The sequence below is a fragment of the Schistocerca serialis genome, chromosome 2 (assembly GCF_023864345.2).
Source record: "Schistocerca serialis cubense isolate TAMUIC-IGC-003099 chromosome 2, iqSchSeri2.2, whole genome shotgun sequence".
Taxonomy (NCBI): Eukaryota; Metazoa; Arthropoda; class Insecta; order Orthoptera; family Acrididae; genus Schistocerca; species Schistocerca serialis.
The window spans coordinates 233,269,914-233,287,791 of record NC_064639.1 but is presented as its reverse complement, the minus strand read 5'-3'; the positions used below and the strand labels follow the sequence as shown (position 1 = coordinate 233,287,791).

The following is a 17,878-nucleotide window of genomic DNA, read 5'->3' as shown; positions in this document are numbered from 1 at the left end:
GGAATGATCATATAATGTTGATCGTCGGTAAAGCAGATGCCAGACTGAGATTCATTGGAAGAATCCTAAGGAAATGCAATCCGAAAACAAAGGAAGTAGGTTACAGTACGCTTGTTCGCCCACTGCTTGAATACTGCTCAGAAGTGTGGAATCCGTACCAGATAGGGTTGATAGAAGATATAGAGCAGATCCAACGGAGAGCAGCGCGCTTCGTTACAGGATCATTTAGTAATCGCGAAAGCGTTACGGAGATGATAGATAAACTCCAGTGGAAGACTCTGCAGGAGAGACGCTCAGTAGCTCGGTACGGGCTTTTGTCAAAGTTTCGAGAACATACCTTCACCGAAGAGTCAAGCAGTATATTGCTCCCTCCTACGTATATCTCGCGAAGAGACCATGAGGATAAAATCAGAGAGATTAGAGCCCACGCAGAAGCATACCGATAATCCTTCTTTCCACGAACAATACGAGAATGGAATAGAAGGGAGAACCGATAGAGGTACTCAAGGTACCCTCCGCCACACACCGTCAGGTGGCTTGCGGAGTATGGATGTAGATGTAGATGTAGATGCTTGCTGGCAGTGTGCATTGCGATGTTGCCAGCGGGAGGCGACATGTGGCCCAGATCACTATGGACAGACAAAACGTTGTAGATAACCTTAATATTTTCTGTGGCAGCACTACACAGCCACTGCAAGGTACCGAAAAACTTCATGTCTTATCCCTCATATATAAGGGCAGTCTTAAGTGCCGGATGGAAAAAAAGTAAGGAGACTGCTTATTTTTCGAAAGTAATCGGAATAACTGTTAATACATTTATTCCACCGTGAGACAACACAATCAGTCCTTTCATGGAAAATGTTTGTAGTTGCCTACGGAACCATGATGGTACCAAAGCGTGCTACCCTTCCTCCGAAGCGACTCGACGGCCACTAATGTCTTTCTTCGGGGCTCTAAAATCATGGAAATCGAATGGGGAGAATAGGGTCTGTATGCAGGATATTTAATGGCTTTCCAGCAAAACTTCTGCAGCGTAGTAGAAACAAGCTTGGCAGCTTGGTGACGGGCATTATACAGCAACAAAATGATGCCGTCCATCAACAGTCCTGGGCGTTTGGACTTGATGCTGCACTTCCATTTTTGCAATGTGTCCACATACTGCTGTGCTTAGATTGTGGCTCTTTCTCGGAGCTGGTGTGCTTGTTGTTCCGACTACACTGCAGAAGTTTCGCTGCAAAGGAATTACACATCCCGCATAATGTCTCGATCTCTCCCCATGTGTGTTCCATATTTGTCGAGCCCTGAAGAAAGATATTCGTAGCCGTCGATTTGCTTCGGTGGAAGAGGTGCACGCCTGGGTACAATCATGGTTCCAGAAGCAACCGCAAATATTTTTCCATGCAGGCACTGACCGTGTTGTCTCAGAATGGGCTAAATGTAGTAACAGTTACACACCTTTCCCTTATTTGTTTAGTATTACCTTGCCGTCTTGATATTCATATAGATGCTTCCCTTTTCTCCGAAGATCTGTTTAATTTTATTTCCTTTCTTCTAGTCTAGCCATTCTTGCCTAGACATTTTGCACTTTCTGCTAATCTCCTTTTTTAGCCATCTGTACTCACTTTTAGCTGGATAATTTTTTTGCATGTTCTCCTTTTGTCAGTTAATTCAAACATTTCGAGCGTTAACTAAAGATTTCTGCGAGGCCTTGTCTTATTGCCTCTCTCACCCAACACAGCCGTCACTATTTTATCTGTGATATGTACTCATTCGCCTTCTGTCGTATTCCTTTTCCCTTTTCAATCAATCGTTTCTAAGGATCCGTTCGAAACTCTCAATAGTCTCTGGTTCTGTAAATTTACCTAAGTCCCATCTCCTTAATTTCCTAGCGTTCTGTAGTTTTATTTAGCTTTAATCTCCATTAATCACCAATAAATCTGGTTAGAGTTCAGATCTGATTCAAGGGCATATTCATGTTTTACAATTTAAAATTCGGTTTTCAAGTGTGTCTATTATCGTGATATAATCTATTTGAAACATTCTGGTGTCATCCGGTCCTTATTGGGTCTACAGCTATTTTTCATAATTGTTAACCTAAATATTAACAATGATGAAATTACGTTCTGTGAAAAATTGTAATAACTGGCTTCCTCTTCGTTACTTTCCCCCTCCGAGTTCATGTTCACCGTCCCTTCTACTTCTCTTTCTTTTGGTTCTATAGGGTTCAAGTTCTCCATCGCAATTAAATTTTCATTGCTCTCATTTTCTAAATAATTTATTTTACTCCCGATACATCATTTCAGTTTCATCATCTGCCGAGTTATCAGACAAATGTGTGTTACTGTAGCGCGTTTTGACGTCATGTCTAATCTTGGTTACGCTAATGCGTTCACTGAGATGTTCATATTAGCTTAACAACATTCCTATTTACTTATTCATTGTAATGCCTACTCCTGAATTTTGTATCTTTAACCCGTACCGACTCGAATAGAAATCCTATTCTTCCTGCCGCCGCATTTCGCTATTTCTCACTGAAGCTCAAGCTATAAATTTCTGACTTTAAATTCTCTGGCGTGCCTTATCAGTGATAAGAGTCGCTGACATAATTACTATCTTGAGTACAAGTTAACAATTACGAGACCTATTGAATAGAATGAACAGTCTAATGAATACAGAATTTGGATTGAGAACAAACCGAAGAAAGACAAAAGTAAAGAAAAGTAGCAGAAAGGAGAACAGTGAGAAACTTAATATCAAAATCGGTGATCACTAAGTAGACAAAATTATGGAATTTTGCTACCTTGGAAGCAAAATAACTCATAAAAGACGAATCAAGGAGGACATAAAAACTAGGACATGCAAAGAGGGCCTTCGTGGCCAAAAGAAATCTACTAATCTTAAACAGAGGCCTTAATTTGAGAAATTAGTATCTGACAATATGCGTTTTGAGCACAGCATTGTGTTGTAGTGAATCATGGGCTATAGGAAAACCGGAACAGAAGAGAATCGATGCGGTAGAGATGTGATGCTGCAGAAGAATGTAGAAGGTTCAAGTGTGTGTGAATACCTAAGGGACCACACTGCTGAAATTATCGGTCCCTAGACGTACACCCTATTTAAACTAACTTAAGCTAACGTGACAAATAAATAAAAACACCTACAGCCATCCTTATGATTTTATTTTATTTTGTCGCTACCAGTTTCAACGCTTCAGTAGCGACAAAATAAAATAAAATCATAACGACGGCTGTAGGTGTTTTTATTTATTTGTCACGATAGTAAACAGCCGTCGTCCCAGAGACCTCCTGCTAAAAGGATGGACATACAAAAACTTGTGCTAAGATCAACACGCACACCCATGCCAGAGAGAGTGCTCGAATCTCCAGCGTGAGGGGCCGAGCAATCCGTAACACGGCGCCTCAACCGCGCGGACACTCCGCGTACCAAGAATGTAGAAAATTAGGTGCTCTCAGGAGACAAGGAATGAGTTGGTTCTCCTCAGAATTGGTGGAGAAGGAACACATGGAAAAAAAACTGGCAAGAAGAACGGCAGGATGATAGGAAATGTGTTAAGACCATGGAATAACTTCCATGGTACTAAAGGGAGCTGTAGAACGTAAAAACAGTAGAAGAAGACAGAGATTGGGATATATCCAACAAATAAATGAAGACGTAGTGTGCAAATGCCACTCTTCAGATGAATAGATGGCGTAGGTGAGGTTGAGGAATTGTAGCGGCCGCATCAAACGTGTCACAAGACAGAAAAAATAGAAAAGAAAGGCGATGAAGGGATCTAAAGTTTCACTCCCCGCCTGTAGACACTAGTTTGTCACCTGTTTTCGACACCCTCTTGTAGTCCCCGACGACTACTGAGTGGAAGACTATTTCACCTCCGGAATATTTTAATTAAAGCCTGTAGACTTCATGGAGCCGTACAGTACAGTTCCACGTACGCGGAAAATGTAACGACTGTAGTTCCCTTTGCTTTCAAATGTGCCGCAGTAGAAACGTACTGAGACTATGTTTGTTAGTGTTTCAGAGCAGATATCTCAATCATCCAGACTGTTGCCCTTGAAACTATCGGAAAGACTGCAGCACCTCTTCAGGAAGCACACGTTTGTCTGGCTTCTCCCTAGATCCCCTTCCGTTACGGTGCACCTAGGATGCGTTTGTACATTACGTCTCTCTGGTTACTTCTTAAATGCCAGCCGTTGCAGTTGTTACGAGATGAATCCTAGTTAAAAGATATCTCTTCTTTTCATCAAATATATCTTTTTTAGTCAGAGATGTGCGTTTTAGTTAGTTGTTTGTTACAGGTGAATGCTTGTAAAATGTCTACTTAAATATTCCATCATTTGTAAGTAAATGAGAAGAAGGGACAGGGTGGAGCAGGTAAGGGCTTAAAACACGATCACAAAGCATCTTAGATGCTACGTAGTTTAGTGCTGCAGAGGAAAATACATGATACTGCTAATGCATTCAGTAAATTTTGTCACAAGGCTGTCAATAAAACAACATATTTAAAAAATGATGCAATCATAGAAAAACCAAAAAAATAATGTCACGTCGAAACCTACATGCTTTTATAGATTTTTGAGAAATATTTCTAACCAGTTCATAAAAAAAAAATTATGAAGAATAATGAGTGACAGTGGCTATGCAACACACCTCATAAGGGCAATGTAAAGCTTATATCGTGAAACAATTATAGTGATAAAATAGCATAACGGATGAGATAATAATCAACCAAAGTGTGAGGCAATGGTATTCTCTCTCAGCCAGTCTTTTACAGCATTTCTGTTGGCAATGTTCTTGAACGCTGGAAATCACATAATTGTCTAGCAATTAAATTACGTTAACACACTAATGTAAGTGCATGAGTATTTACTGATGACGATGTAAAAATACAAAATGTGCAGGTGACCTCCAGTTAGCAGTACACCAAATATATGCACAATACCGTCTTAAAATATCATTAACAACGTCAAAGTTATGGCCTTTAAATACAAATACACAGTGGTATGGTCTAGGGTAGTAATTAACAACTAAATACCGGTGACACATTTTAAACATGCGTGCTGTGACTCGCTTTATGTTTATGATCATGATGTAGATGAAACACAAATTTCAAGCAATATGTCGAACAACAACCGTAACTACAAAAAACGAAAAACACAAAAAATTATTTTTTTGACTGTGGCAATACCTTTACTGTTGAAAGAAGTGACTGTTAAATAAAAAGAAACACGACAGCAAAATACAAGCTGCCGATATGAGATTCTTGAGAAGAGTTGAGGCCTGCTCACAAAGAGATCTGGTTGAAAATGAAAATGTTCTAATTGAGGTGTTTGCAATTTCTGTTAATGGGGAAATAATTGAATACAGAGTTGATATGTTGAAATTAGCTTGTAAACAGAATAAGAAATGTCAGACTACCCGAAGCCTGAATTACTATCTGTAAGGAAGGAAAGAGACTGGTCGACCAAGGAAACATTGGACATAAATGTGAGAATGTCGCACAAATCAGACGTCTAACTCCTGTGTGTAAGTGTATGACGAACGAGACACCCTGTACGTAGACCACAATGAGACCAATAAGGTAAATATCCTGCACTGTTAGACGTAGCTGCCTACCTGCTGATGTGGGTGATGACGCCGTCGTCGATGCCCCTGGTCATCATGTCCTGCACGGCCTCCCTGGTACAGATGCTCAAGCCAAGCACATTTACGTCCAGAATGCGCTTCCAGTCTTCTGTTTAACCAGCTGTTAAAAAATGTAGTTAGTGATTGCTGAGTGTTTATAAAGCAACTACAAAGCTTACACTAAAACGTCTTAGAGAATCGACTTCAGAAGCGACTTACTTTGACTTAGAATAGGTCACAGTTTGTGACCAGGATAAAGAATCTTCCTGGCATTCGCAGCGCCACTGATCAGTGATGCCCATTCGTCAGGTTTACAACTGTCTGCTCGCGAGCACCAATGTCACCAGCTCACTCTGCGGATGGTCACTGAGACGTATTTCTCGGGAAACTCGAGGTTGTTCTCTATTTTCGTAATAAAGCCCATAACGAGACAAACGATGCGATATTCTTCATTCTCCGAGCGGCGTTCAGTGAATAGTTCAACACTTTTCTTCAGAAAGCAGGATGGGTTTATTCAGGATTCCAATACATCATACTACTCGCCACTCTTTTGGCTACAAAATCCTATTTTTATACATTATCCCCGTTTACTAAGACGGTCTTACGCTACCTAACTGGAAGGGACTGTTTGCCGGCATGGTACCATTCTACTAGTCGAGGTGGGAGCCAGCGTCTTACTGCATCAGTAATCGCCATCATCCACATATTGCTTTGTTGTGGATTGGCAGGAGCCAACCCACGGAGTTTGGAGGAAGCCGAAAGGCACGCGTTGTAGCTCACGCAGGCTGGCGTGAGGTCTGGAACAGGTCAAGGAAATGAGACTAACAAAAAAGGACGTAGCTGTGGAATACTTAACTTTAATCCATAAATGGTGAACATCGCTCTTGACGGTACATGTTTTACAGCATCAATAGTAACTGGTAATGGCGTCTTGCTAGGTCGTAGCAAATGACGTAGCTGAAGGCTATGCTAACTATCGTCTCGGCAAGTGAGAGTGTATTTTGTCAGTGAACCATCGCTAGCAAAGTCGGCTGTACAACTGGGGCGAGTGCTAGGAAGTCTCTCTAGACCTGCCGTGTGGCGGCGCTCGGTCTGCAATCACTGATAGTGGCGACACGCGGGTCCGACGTTTACTAACGGACCGCGGCCCATTTAGAGGCTACCACCTAGCAAGTGTGGTGTCTGGCGGTGACACCACATGCTTCCCGCGGAGTGAGGCGTTGATTGTGCCAAACAGATGGAAGTCGGAAGGTGCAAGATCCAGGCAGTAGGGTGGATGACGAAGAACAGTCCAATAAAGTTTCGTGAGCTGTGAAACATCCCTTTAGAAAAATTTATAAATGACAGTGCTGGAAAACTTCTACGTTATTTGATTTCCAAACAGCTGAGCAAAACTGAACGTAATCAGACATTTCTCTCTTTACTTATTCTGACCAACACTAAACTGACACACAATATTTTTTTTTAGCGCAACGCAATCTGACTTTCAATAATCCCTACAAAAGAACGGCCCTGACTAACAATAACCTATACCTTTCATGAATCACTGACCTGACAAGCCGGCCGGAGTGGCCGAGTGGTTCTAGGCGCTACAGTCTGGAACCGCGAGACCGCTACGATCGCAGGTTCGAATCCTGCCACGGGCATGGATGTGTGTGATGTCCTTAGGTTGGTTAGGTTTAAGTAGTTCTAAGTTCTAGGGGACTGATGACCTCAGAAGTTGAGTCCCATAGAGCTCAGAGCCATTTGACCTCACAAAATTCTTCGTTACTCAAACTACTGCAATACAGCGTGCGCCAATACTGCCAGCTAAATAAAAGATTCTAACTACTGAAGTCACTAACTACTGATAGGCATAGTTAGCAAATGAAAGATTTTGATGGAGAACAAAAAATGTATTTACCTTAACAGTGTTCAAAAGTCATAATATACATATCAGTTCATGACATCCAGTCTTACAAGTTTCCTTTTTCTGACGGACACACGTCTAGATCGTCCGCTCTCAAAATTCTGCCATCTCTCTCTCTCGCCATATCCACCACTGCTGACGGCTCACCTCCAACTGCGCAACGCTACGCGCTGTTCACATCCAACTCCCCAACACTACACAAACGAATATTCCAACAATGAGTCCAACCACCCACAGACTGCACACAGCGCAGTCAGTGATTTTCATACAGAGCGCTACGTGGCGCTACCAACATAAAAACATAAACAGCCTCCTTACAGCTCCTCTCGGCTGCATAATCTTGTGTGAGGCCTTGGGTTGTCATGGACAAGGAGAAGTTAGTTTGCATTTTTGTGGTGACGAACACGCTAAGTCTTTTCTTCAATTTCCTGAGGGTAGCACAGTTGAACGTTGCACCGTGAGAGAAGACACCGAAGAGGACAACCCCTTGAGACTCCCAGAAGGCATTCTCCGTGACTTTACCGGCTGATGGTGGGCTTTGAACTTTTTCTTCGGGGGAGAGATGTCGTGGCGCCACTCCGTGGATTGCTGTTTTGTTTCCGGTTCGAAGTGATGAACCAATGTGTCGTCGACTGTGACGACGTTTGACAAAAATTGCCACGATTAACCTCGTAACGCACAAGGAATTCCGCATAGAAGGTCGTTCGTTGCTCTTTAGGGTCTTCCGTTAGCCAATGAGGAAGCCAGCGGGCAGACACCTGGTGGACACCTGGTGGACAAGTGTGTCAGCACTACCAACAAGACGTCCAACTGAAGAGTGATATGTTTGTTAATCGTCGTCACCTCGAATGAGAGTGTCTTCATGTTCCAGCATTGCGTATGTCACAGCTGTGTGCTGCCGGCCGGCAAACGGGAGATCGGAATTGGTGCTGACATCTCCTGGTAGGTAGTCAAACTTCAGAGGGAGTCACTCTGATTCAAGTTCTTTGTGCTTTTCCAAACGCTCTTGAGTCATCAAGTCATTTGTCTCCTTCTGAAATAACATATTCGACTCTCCCAAACATCGTAGTACAACTGAGATTCAGCTGTCCGAGGTGACGTGGACAGTACGTATAAATGTAACTTTTCATAATTTACATACTGAAATCACGGTCGTAACGAACTGTGTACATTCTCGCGTATTTCAAATATATATTTTACAGTGAATATCCGCACTTGTATATTTTTATCTTGTAACTGAAACAAAGATTTAGGATCTCTGCGATGGGTTCGGGAAATATACCGTGTTTTCTGGAATTTTTGCCAGTTTTCTGAATATGCTGTGTGGACTGAAAGAGGCATAGCAGCATGTTCGTGGTCCAAGAGTCACCAGCAAGTTATCTAGTGCAAACTGTGCACGATAAAAAGAAAATTACAGTGATCAACAGATGAGGCAGTATACAGGGTGGTCCATTGATCGTGATCGGGCCAAATATCTCACGAAATAAGCCTCAAATGAAAAAACTACAAATAACGAAACTTGTCTAGCTTGAATGGGGAAACCAGATGGCGCTATGGCTGGCCCGCTAGATGGCGCTGCCATAGGTCAAAGGATATCAACTGCGTTTTTTTAACTCTTATATTGTTGCGAGATGATCCCTAGATAAATAAATAAATAGACTCTGTTTACTTAGTTAACGGTAGTGCCTTTTGAAATCAAATATAACAGCGACATTCTGGTGCAGCTGTGATAACAGGTCGCAATCTACGATTGTAATAGCCCTCGATGACTGGTACTTAAATACTTAGAGCAGTGCTACGTATTTATGAGTATGCATTATAGGAATGATTTTGGATACTTACAAATCAGATCAGCGTCATTGCCAACATCAGCGTTGTTAATCAAAATATCAACACCTTTCACGTTCTCTTTAACCCATTTAAATGCCGCCAGGATGCTTTCCTCATTGCTGACGTCACACTGAATAGCGTGAAGCTTGCCAGGGGCGTCCTTCAAGGCGAGGGCCTGAAATGAAAGCGTAAATTAAGCGCTTAAAAAAGAAAAAAACGATTCCAGAACCAAAATCAGTCCACCACTGCACATCACAGCCCCTTGTATGTGGGAATCAGAAAATGTGTGAGAAATCTAATTAGTTAAATACGTGAAAGGGAAGAAAAACATAGCTGTTATGGAAGAGTAGAGTGGAATAAGAATGTTATGGAAGAATACAAGGAAAGGGACAAGGACGGGAGTTCGATGGTTATATGAACCACGTTATTAAAAAGCTATAAGCCATATGGATCTACATTATTAAGTAAATAGTTACTAGTCTGCAAAATTCAAAGTCATACAAATGTGAAAGCTTATTAGTGACGAAATAGACTCAGATATTGAATCGAATGTTAAATTTTTGGGATGCTCTAATTGAAAATTGAGTGACCGTATATGCAACTGTGAAGTGATAAGAAAATTTAAAAAATATGTTTCACAGCGGTGGGAAATAATTGTAGCTCTTTGAACCTTGGCCAAAATGAAATGGCTCAAATGGCTCTGAGCTCTATGTGACTTAACTTCTGAAGTCATCAGTCGCCTAGAACTTAGAACTAATTAAACCCAACTAACCTAAGGACATCACACACATTCATGCCCGAGGCAGGATTCGAACCTGCGACCGGAGCGGTCGCTCGGCTCCAGACTATAGCGCCTAGAACCGCACGGCCACTCCGGCCGGCGGGCAAAATGAGAAACGAGGCACAGAAAAAGGGGAGAAACTAAGAATACTGGTAGTAATGTAAGAAATCGTAAATTTGTAAGTACCAAGTAGAATGAAACGAAATTCTGATTGACTTGGCGAGAAATGTCGCGAAGCTGAAGGGGGCGGAGCTTTATGGAGAGCTACTAATGCAGCCGGATGCGTTGTAAGAGAAGCAAATTTCGTAACGAAACGTTAATAAACTCTTACTGAAATGCAGATGACATCCTGGAAGGCAGGAATTATAGCTGTGCTGCAAATATCAGACAGCCACGTGAACGTCAATACACATTACTAAGGTATATATTTATTATAACTGTTAATATTTCTATAGGTACTTTCATTAATGTACATACTTTAAGCCAAAAACTGTTATGTATTACAAGGCTTTACTTTTTTACACTTAATTTACCAGAGAATAAATAAAGCTACTAAGATGGAGAAAGTTCTTCTAAACATTTGTGGGAACCAACACAAGATAAATTGTGGTTGCTCATGGATGAACCACATTTCCTTATTAAAAATTCAGGATACTTTCCTGCGGATAGTAGCACCGTCAGAGAAGAATATTAATATTGTTGCTCATATCTCGCATGAATATTGAGATCTGAGATCGTATTATCCTTGTCTGAGACACACACGTTGTTGTACCCTTCTTTCCGTGAAGCATTAGCCGTTGAGACCACTGTTCTGAGCTTTACTAATCAAATATGCATCGAGGTAGTCACACATGTGCGATGAGTCTCCATGTAACAGTACACTGGTTAGTAATCAACGATGTGAAACTTACTTCTGAATGTTCCCCGCTATTAAGATCGCCGTACTGAGTTCTGTTTGCTCGCCAGTCCCCAATGAATTCTCAATTCTCTGTTCGTATATTCGGTGTACACCCATTTTGTTTAGTCGAGTTCTGTGCCTAATTGTGTCCACAGATTGTAAACGTGCCACTGTGGTGTACAGGTCGCCGAGACGAACAATATCATACAGGACATTTGTCGTCTGCCTCAAAGCGGCTTACAAGAACCTTCTAAGCTACAGCGCATGCGCGCCGCGCGGGATTTTCACTCTCTCGTCTTTTCGCGCATATTTTAGTTGTAGAGAAAAATTAATAGGACGTTTTTGTAGGGAATTTAATGTAGTATAATTTTGTAATAGGACACGTTTTCGCTAAAGGCCACGCGTTTAGAGTCATTCAAGATAAACATATAGAAGTGTCCTTCAAACGAAACCCCACCGCCACAATCTCTTCCACCGGTCAGGGTGTTTAGTATGTTGCTCATGGCACTCCATCCTACTAGGGTATAAAAATTTGCGACCACACGAGTTATTTCCCATATTCGACCATTTCTGGTTTTCACTGACTGGCCTATTACGTCACCGGCTTAGTAGTGCAGATACAAATTCTAAAATTTATCTTTGTGTGAATTTTACAACGGAACTACTGTTCCTGTAAAGCTTACGTTCAGATCAAATTGCAAATGTAAGTAGTCTTTGGATAACATTCACAAAAGTTTTTCTTCCATAATCCTCACGGGAAACTTAAAATCAATAATGTTGACGAAATGGCCATTAAGCCCATGACTTAATAATGGCTCAGACAATGAACACCAAAAACGAATATGAGAAATAATTCATCTCGTCGCAAGTTTTTCTACAGTGGTCGGAAGGAGTGCCATGAACAACATATTAAAAATCGTAAAAACGTGAAGGGGCGGGGTGAGTGTGTGTGTGTGGGCGGGGCGGGGGGTCGCTTATATACGTTATCCTGATGTCCTGAATAGTTGGAACCGTGTATCTAGAATAACTCGAAAATCGTAGCCTCTAGCGGAAACGTATTCCGGTACAAAATTAAACTACAATAAATTTCCTAAAAAACAGGTCCTATTCATTTTTTCTCTAGGACTATAGTTTCCTCAGAGAGAGGGAGGGAATACGGAAAAACTTGCGCAGCGCACATGTATTGTAGCTTAGCTGACTGTTGTAGACCAACGTGAGGTACGAGGGCGTGCCGAAAAGTAGTGCCTCCGAATTTTTTATATGAAAACTTTTAGAGTTTTTGAAATAAAGAAACTTTATTTATATTCTCCGTGCTTATTCGTCGTGTATACATATTCATTTATCCGCTTAGTCACTCCGACAACGAACGCATTTCTCCCAATGAAAGACGTGTTAGATGAAATAGTCACTGGGTTCAAATGGTTCAAATGGCTCTGAACACTATGGGACTTAACATCTGAGGGCATCAGTCCCCTAGAACTTAGAACTACTTAAACCTAACTAACCTAAGGACATCAGACACATCCATGCCCGAGGCAGGATTCGAACCTGCGATCGTAGCAGTCGCGCGGTTCCGGACTGAAGCGCCTAGAACTGCTCGGCCACTGCGGCCGGCTCGTCACTGGGGAATGTTTGATTTTTTTGAAGGAGTCACTACTTCACCTCTGGTTACACTGCTTCATCATTATCTAAGCGCGTGCTCGAAGGTATTCTTTCAGTTTTTGAAACAGATCAAAGTCGAATGGCGCGAAGTCGTGGGTGTGGAAGATGTCACAGCGCTCCTGTGTGGTCTGGCAATGTCTGATCTGAAGGAGTGGGTTCTCCATGTGTGGGAGAACTCTTCGAATTCGTGATTTCAGTTTTCTGAAACTATATTGCAACTCACTTTTTCTCACGCACCGACATAGTTACGTTATACATTACAATGTGAAGAGGTTGAAAACCTTTACTGTGTTATACGCTGCAATTCGGAGCCTTCCATGATAGGGGATTGTAACTTGTGTAGCGAAGCGGGAATGTCGATCGGGTATTATGAAAGACTTGTAAGACCTCAACCGATATTCGGAACTGAGTAAAAAATTCTGATACACTGCTTTCCAGCAAGCTTTCGTATTTTTCCGACTACACATGAACTATATCAAAATATTTTTCTCGGCTTTCTCTACATCAGCAGTCTGCATGAAATGCTATTAGACTGATCCGTTGAACACACTTATCATTTCCGAAATCGCCTTAAGCGCTTCGACAGTCCGTCAGTTTCAAAAGCTTCAAAATAAAAATCAAAGCCGGCAGCAAAAGGATTTTTCTACATGTCAAGATTATTCTTGTTTACCCTTTAACCCTCGCCCCTTCTTTAATTGCGTCATGGCATTTTACAACGCTTGCTACTCACAGAAAACTTTCTTATGGTCGTAGGACCACAGAAGATCTTATGTACGTTATTTTACGTGTGCCAATTCTACACCTATTCCCTTCCCAGACCCTGCTAATCTCTATAATTTTAAATTTTTGAATTGCTATACGTACAGTTACAGCTTATGTTTGCTATACATATTTCTCTAGGAGTTATCTTTGATTCTCCGAAAAACTGTGACATGTAACATAAGAAAAGGGGAACAAGTTATGTATGGTCGCACAGCTGCCAATGAACGATTAGCAGTAATATTGCACTGGTTTCGACATGATTGTGTTTTCAATTATGCTTTAGCTACACAGATGTTTCGGGGTTATCGAGTTTCAATTAGGTGAGGCAATCTGGGATGCTTACCATATACTATTGATGAAAGTGATGTAAGAGTTCCAACACTGCACCTTCTCAAATTGTTTGAAATTCCTGTATGTATATGCATTTGCTTCCATTGGCCGAAATGGCAGTACATGGGCGCCACCAGTTCTTCATAAGTGAACGTCACATGCCTCAGCTGCTACTTCTAGTCTTTGTAAATTCTTATAAACTTTGTAACTTATACGCTCTGAGTAGTCAAAAAGTGTTTGTTCAAAAACTGATTCAAATGGCTATGAGCACTTTGGGACTTAACATCTGAGGTCATCAGTCCCCTAGAACTTAGAACTACTTAAACCAAACTAACCTAAGGACGTCACACACATCCATACCCGAGGCAGGATTCGAACCTGCGACCGTAGCGGTCGCCCGGTTCCAGACTGAAGCGCCTAGAACCGCCCGGCCACAGCGGCCGGCAGTGTTTGTTAATTGACAGCTGGCCTCTGTACCCTAGCGCCACTCAGCGGGCTCTTCCAGTGTATTATTTTCGACATTGTTTTGTAACGAAACACATTTTTGTAAAACATTGTAAGGTGATTTCCATGAAATGTTTACTGGCGAAATTGTTTTATACGGTGTGACGATGAAAACGTAGTTGTAAACAAACAAATGCAGAATGTACCACCCATCCACCGCCGCCTATCGGTTTGGTCCACTTGGTTTCCAATTTATTCCTTCGTAGCAGTTTGCTCTTGTCTTTTGGCTGAGAATGTTGACGAGATACAATGCATGTAATGAACAGTTTCATATGATTTATATAACAATGATAAGCTAGAAAGCCATATGTGCTCATTATACTATGTCTCTAATCCATGATGAATATAACATGTTTTCATACCTCTTGATACCAGTTTTGCTTTGTATTTACTAGTCTTTGAAAATGACGGGATGTCGAAATGCGTAAGGCAATTTCGGAAACAATAAAATGTATGGTCAAGACGTCAGAAAGTTATTAAAGTTGCTATACACCACTGTGCTACGTCGTAAACAATTACCATTTACACCAGGGTCGGCCAAGGCTTCGGCTCACGGGCTGCGCCCTGACATGATTACTGTAGCGCTCAGCATTGCCCAAAAACTTCCCCCACCACCACGGCACGCTGTCTGTGCGCCCGGAGGGGGGAGAGGGAAGCTGCGAACGCGCCGCGTTTAAATGGCAGTGCAGTCACACTGTACGACTTGGTTTTACATTTCACATTTCTCAATAATATGTATCACAAACACAACAAATTTACAGTTTTAATTATCTGTTACAGACAGATGCAGACAGTTTCAATGATTTTTCCCATTCGAGCTATCACGACTTATTTAGCTTCATATTCGACTAAAGGTCTTTCACACACATATATGTCAACTGAAATACGGTAGCACTGATGCAACCGCATTATGGAGACAAACTGCCTATTGGCTTCTGTCTTGGGTTCTTCGGCCGACGTTCATCTAATGATTTTACTGACGTTTCGCCAGCACGAGTGGCTGACATTGTCAAAGCTTCACCCTCCATTGCCGGTGGTGAACTTGCCAGTCCACCACCATTACCTGTTCGCCACCGGCAATGGAGGGTGAAGCTCTGACAATGTGAGCCACTCGTTGTGGCGAAACGTCAGTAAAATCATTGGACGAATGTCGGCCGAAGAACCCGAGACAGAAGCCAATAGGCTGTCTGTCAACAAGTGGCCACGAAAGTCTTAACAATTTCTCATTATGGTGACTTGGAAACTGTGCTTGAGGAAAGCACTGTGGATGTCGTGCACAGTCTTAGAGCAAAAGAAATTGTCATTAAAATGGAAATTATCTTGTAAGCCAATCAGTTATATCTGCACATCTACAGGTGTGCTGTTAACTGGAATGGCAAACGATCTGGAAAACAACTCGAAAACAGATGTAAGACTGGCATTGTCCTGGAAACCTTGAGGAAACTATCCTTGTAATCATTTACGTGCCGCAATGAATTCCTCAAACATTGCGTTTCGTTTAATGCCAATGATCTCAGGGATGTGGACGGTGCTTTTTTCTTAGAATGTGATCCTTCTACAACGTGATCTACTTTTTAAATGCATCCTAATCAAACCAGGAAGGAGATGCTTCTCACCTTTCAAATTCTTACAGCGGGCAGTGTGCAGTCAAGTTCACTTTAAAAACAAAGTTTGGAATCCGTTCTGAAAGTTCTAATTTTCGTTCCTGCACTTTTTTCCTTCGTAAGTTTGACAATAGCGAGTTTTAAGTCCAAAAATGGGTCCAGGCATGCCCGTTGACTAAAGCAATGTACCACGCAGTAATGCATGAGGTCTCCATACTCTTCACTCAGTTCTACCGAAAACTGTTGCAACTGACAGTGGAAATATGTGTGAAATTTAAGAAATTTTACTGCTCGTCCCACCCAATTTCTTCACGTGTTGCATGTCTGCAAATTCAGCACGTGCTTCTTGATGTACTGAACAATGAATCCCATATGTCGATCATTTTAGTTTTTTACTCCTTTATTGTCAACCAAGTCTCTAAATACTTTTTGCGTGAAATTGTAATAATCCGACGACCTTGCCGCCGTGGTAACACTGGTTCCCGTCAGATCACCAAAGTTAGGCGCTGTCGGGGTGGGCTAGCACTTGAGTGACCATCCGGTCTGCCGAGAGCTGTAGGCAAGCGGGGTGCACTCAGCCCTTGTGAGGCAAACTTGATTGAGAAGTAGAGGCTCCGGTCTCGTTAACTGACATTCGGCCGGGAGAGCGTTGTGGTGACCGCATGCCCCTCCCTATCCGCATCGATTGGGCTTGGGATGATGACACGGCGGCCCGTCGGTAGCGTTGAGCCTTCCAGGGCCTGTTCGGAAGGAGTTTAGTTTAGTATGGTATTGTAATATCATTTCAGGTGAATCTGCAGTCGCCGTCGTTAATGCAGCTGCATAATAAATGTTGAGATCTCTCATCCCTATCTTCTGTCATTCCCATTCATTTTTAAAAGCTTGTGACGGTAGATCACTAGACTACCTCTTTTTGTGCAGACATTCACTGGACCTGTGAACGTGCTTCATACCATGAACAAACAGCGAAAGGTAAACAGCGCTGACACGATGATTCTGCCGAGCTGAAGAGAGATGTGCCGAACGAAATGTACAATATCGCGTTACTAAATGAAATGTCAGCAGTGTACCCAGTTCTTCCGGGAAGGAAAGAGCAAAACCGAGACCGTGGCCTGCACGCGTACTGCACACCCGGACGGCATGAAGTTTGGCACACCGTGACTGGCCCTGCTTTACACTCTGCATTTAGTTAAAAAATGGATCAAATGGCTCTGAGTACTATGAGACTTAACATCGAGGTCATCAGTCCGCTAGAACTTAGAACTACTTGAACCTAACTAACCTAAGGACATCACACACATGAACGCCAGAGGCAGGATTCGAACCTGCGGCCGTAGCGGTCGCTTGGTTCCAGAGTGAACTGCCTAGAACCACTCGGCCACAGTGGCCGGCTGCGTTTAGTTGGACGTCCAAATAATTGGAGCAAACGACAAGCCGCAAACGGTATCTATTTCAGCGCCGTCGCGTACTTGTAGAACGCGAGATGCGCTTGGATGCCTACCTTGACCCTGTCGACCCTCCTGGCTAGCCCTACGACGGTGAGTCCCTTCCTGAGCAGCGCCTGCGTGATGGCCGCTCCTATGCCGGAGCTGGCGCCCGTCACCATGGCGACGCGTCCCGCGTACCTCTCGATGCCCATCGCGGCGCTCTGTTGTCCTCTGTTGCTCTTGGGGCGGCAGAGTCTCATCGCGGTACTCGGCTCTTCTCCACTCTACTCCACAGTACTGACGGCACCAGCCGCGTACCGTCCCTCTTTATGCGTCCGCGGTCTCGAGTTTCTGCTTCATCACGCCATCTCCGCTCCCAGCGGGTCCGCGGGACTGTGACTCACGTCAGCCCGCGTCGTACCTCCGCGCCAGTTTTCCTGGCTGCGGTACGTGCGCACTTTTATCTTCTGTCTATTGTGCGTATGGTCTAAACTGTGATTTTCCGATGTAAATGATTTCTTTGAGTGC

General features: G+C 42.8%; 1 protein-coding gene across 1 annotated transcript; it reads right to left on the bottom strand.

Moving 5' to 3' along the window:
- Positions 1–569: 569 nt before the first annotated feature.
- On the bottom strand, positions 570–17,634 carry LOC126455498 (farnesol dehydrogenase-like). Its single transcript, XM_050091249.1, has 4 exons — positions 17,425–17,634; positions 9,395–9,557; positions 5,635–5,764; positions 570–629 (listed from the first exon to the last, which is right to left on the bottom strand). Exons 1-3 carry the CDS (start codon positions 17,608–17,610, stop codon positions 5,757–5,759), a joined length of 357 nt encoding a protein of 118 aa, XP_049947206.1. The 5' UTR covers positions 17,611–17,634; the 3' UTR covers positions 570–629; positions 5,635–5,756.
- Positions 17,635–17,878: the final 244 nt, after the last annotated feature.

Bases quoted from the DNA above. Each gene is read 5' to 3' on its own strand.
- LOC126455498 (XM_050091249.1), bottom strand. From the start codon at position 17,610: ATGAGACTCTGCCGCCCCAAGAGCAACAGAGGACAACAGAGCGCCGCG. The intron at 9,558-17,424 runs GTAGGCATCCAA...CTTTCATTTCAG, and splicing joins GGAGGGTCGACAGGGTCAAG to GCCCTCGCCTTGAAGGACGC.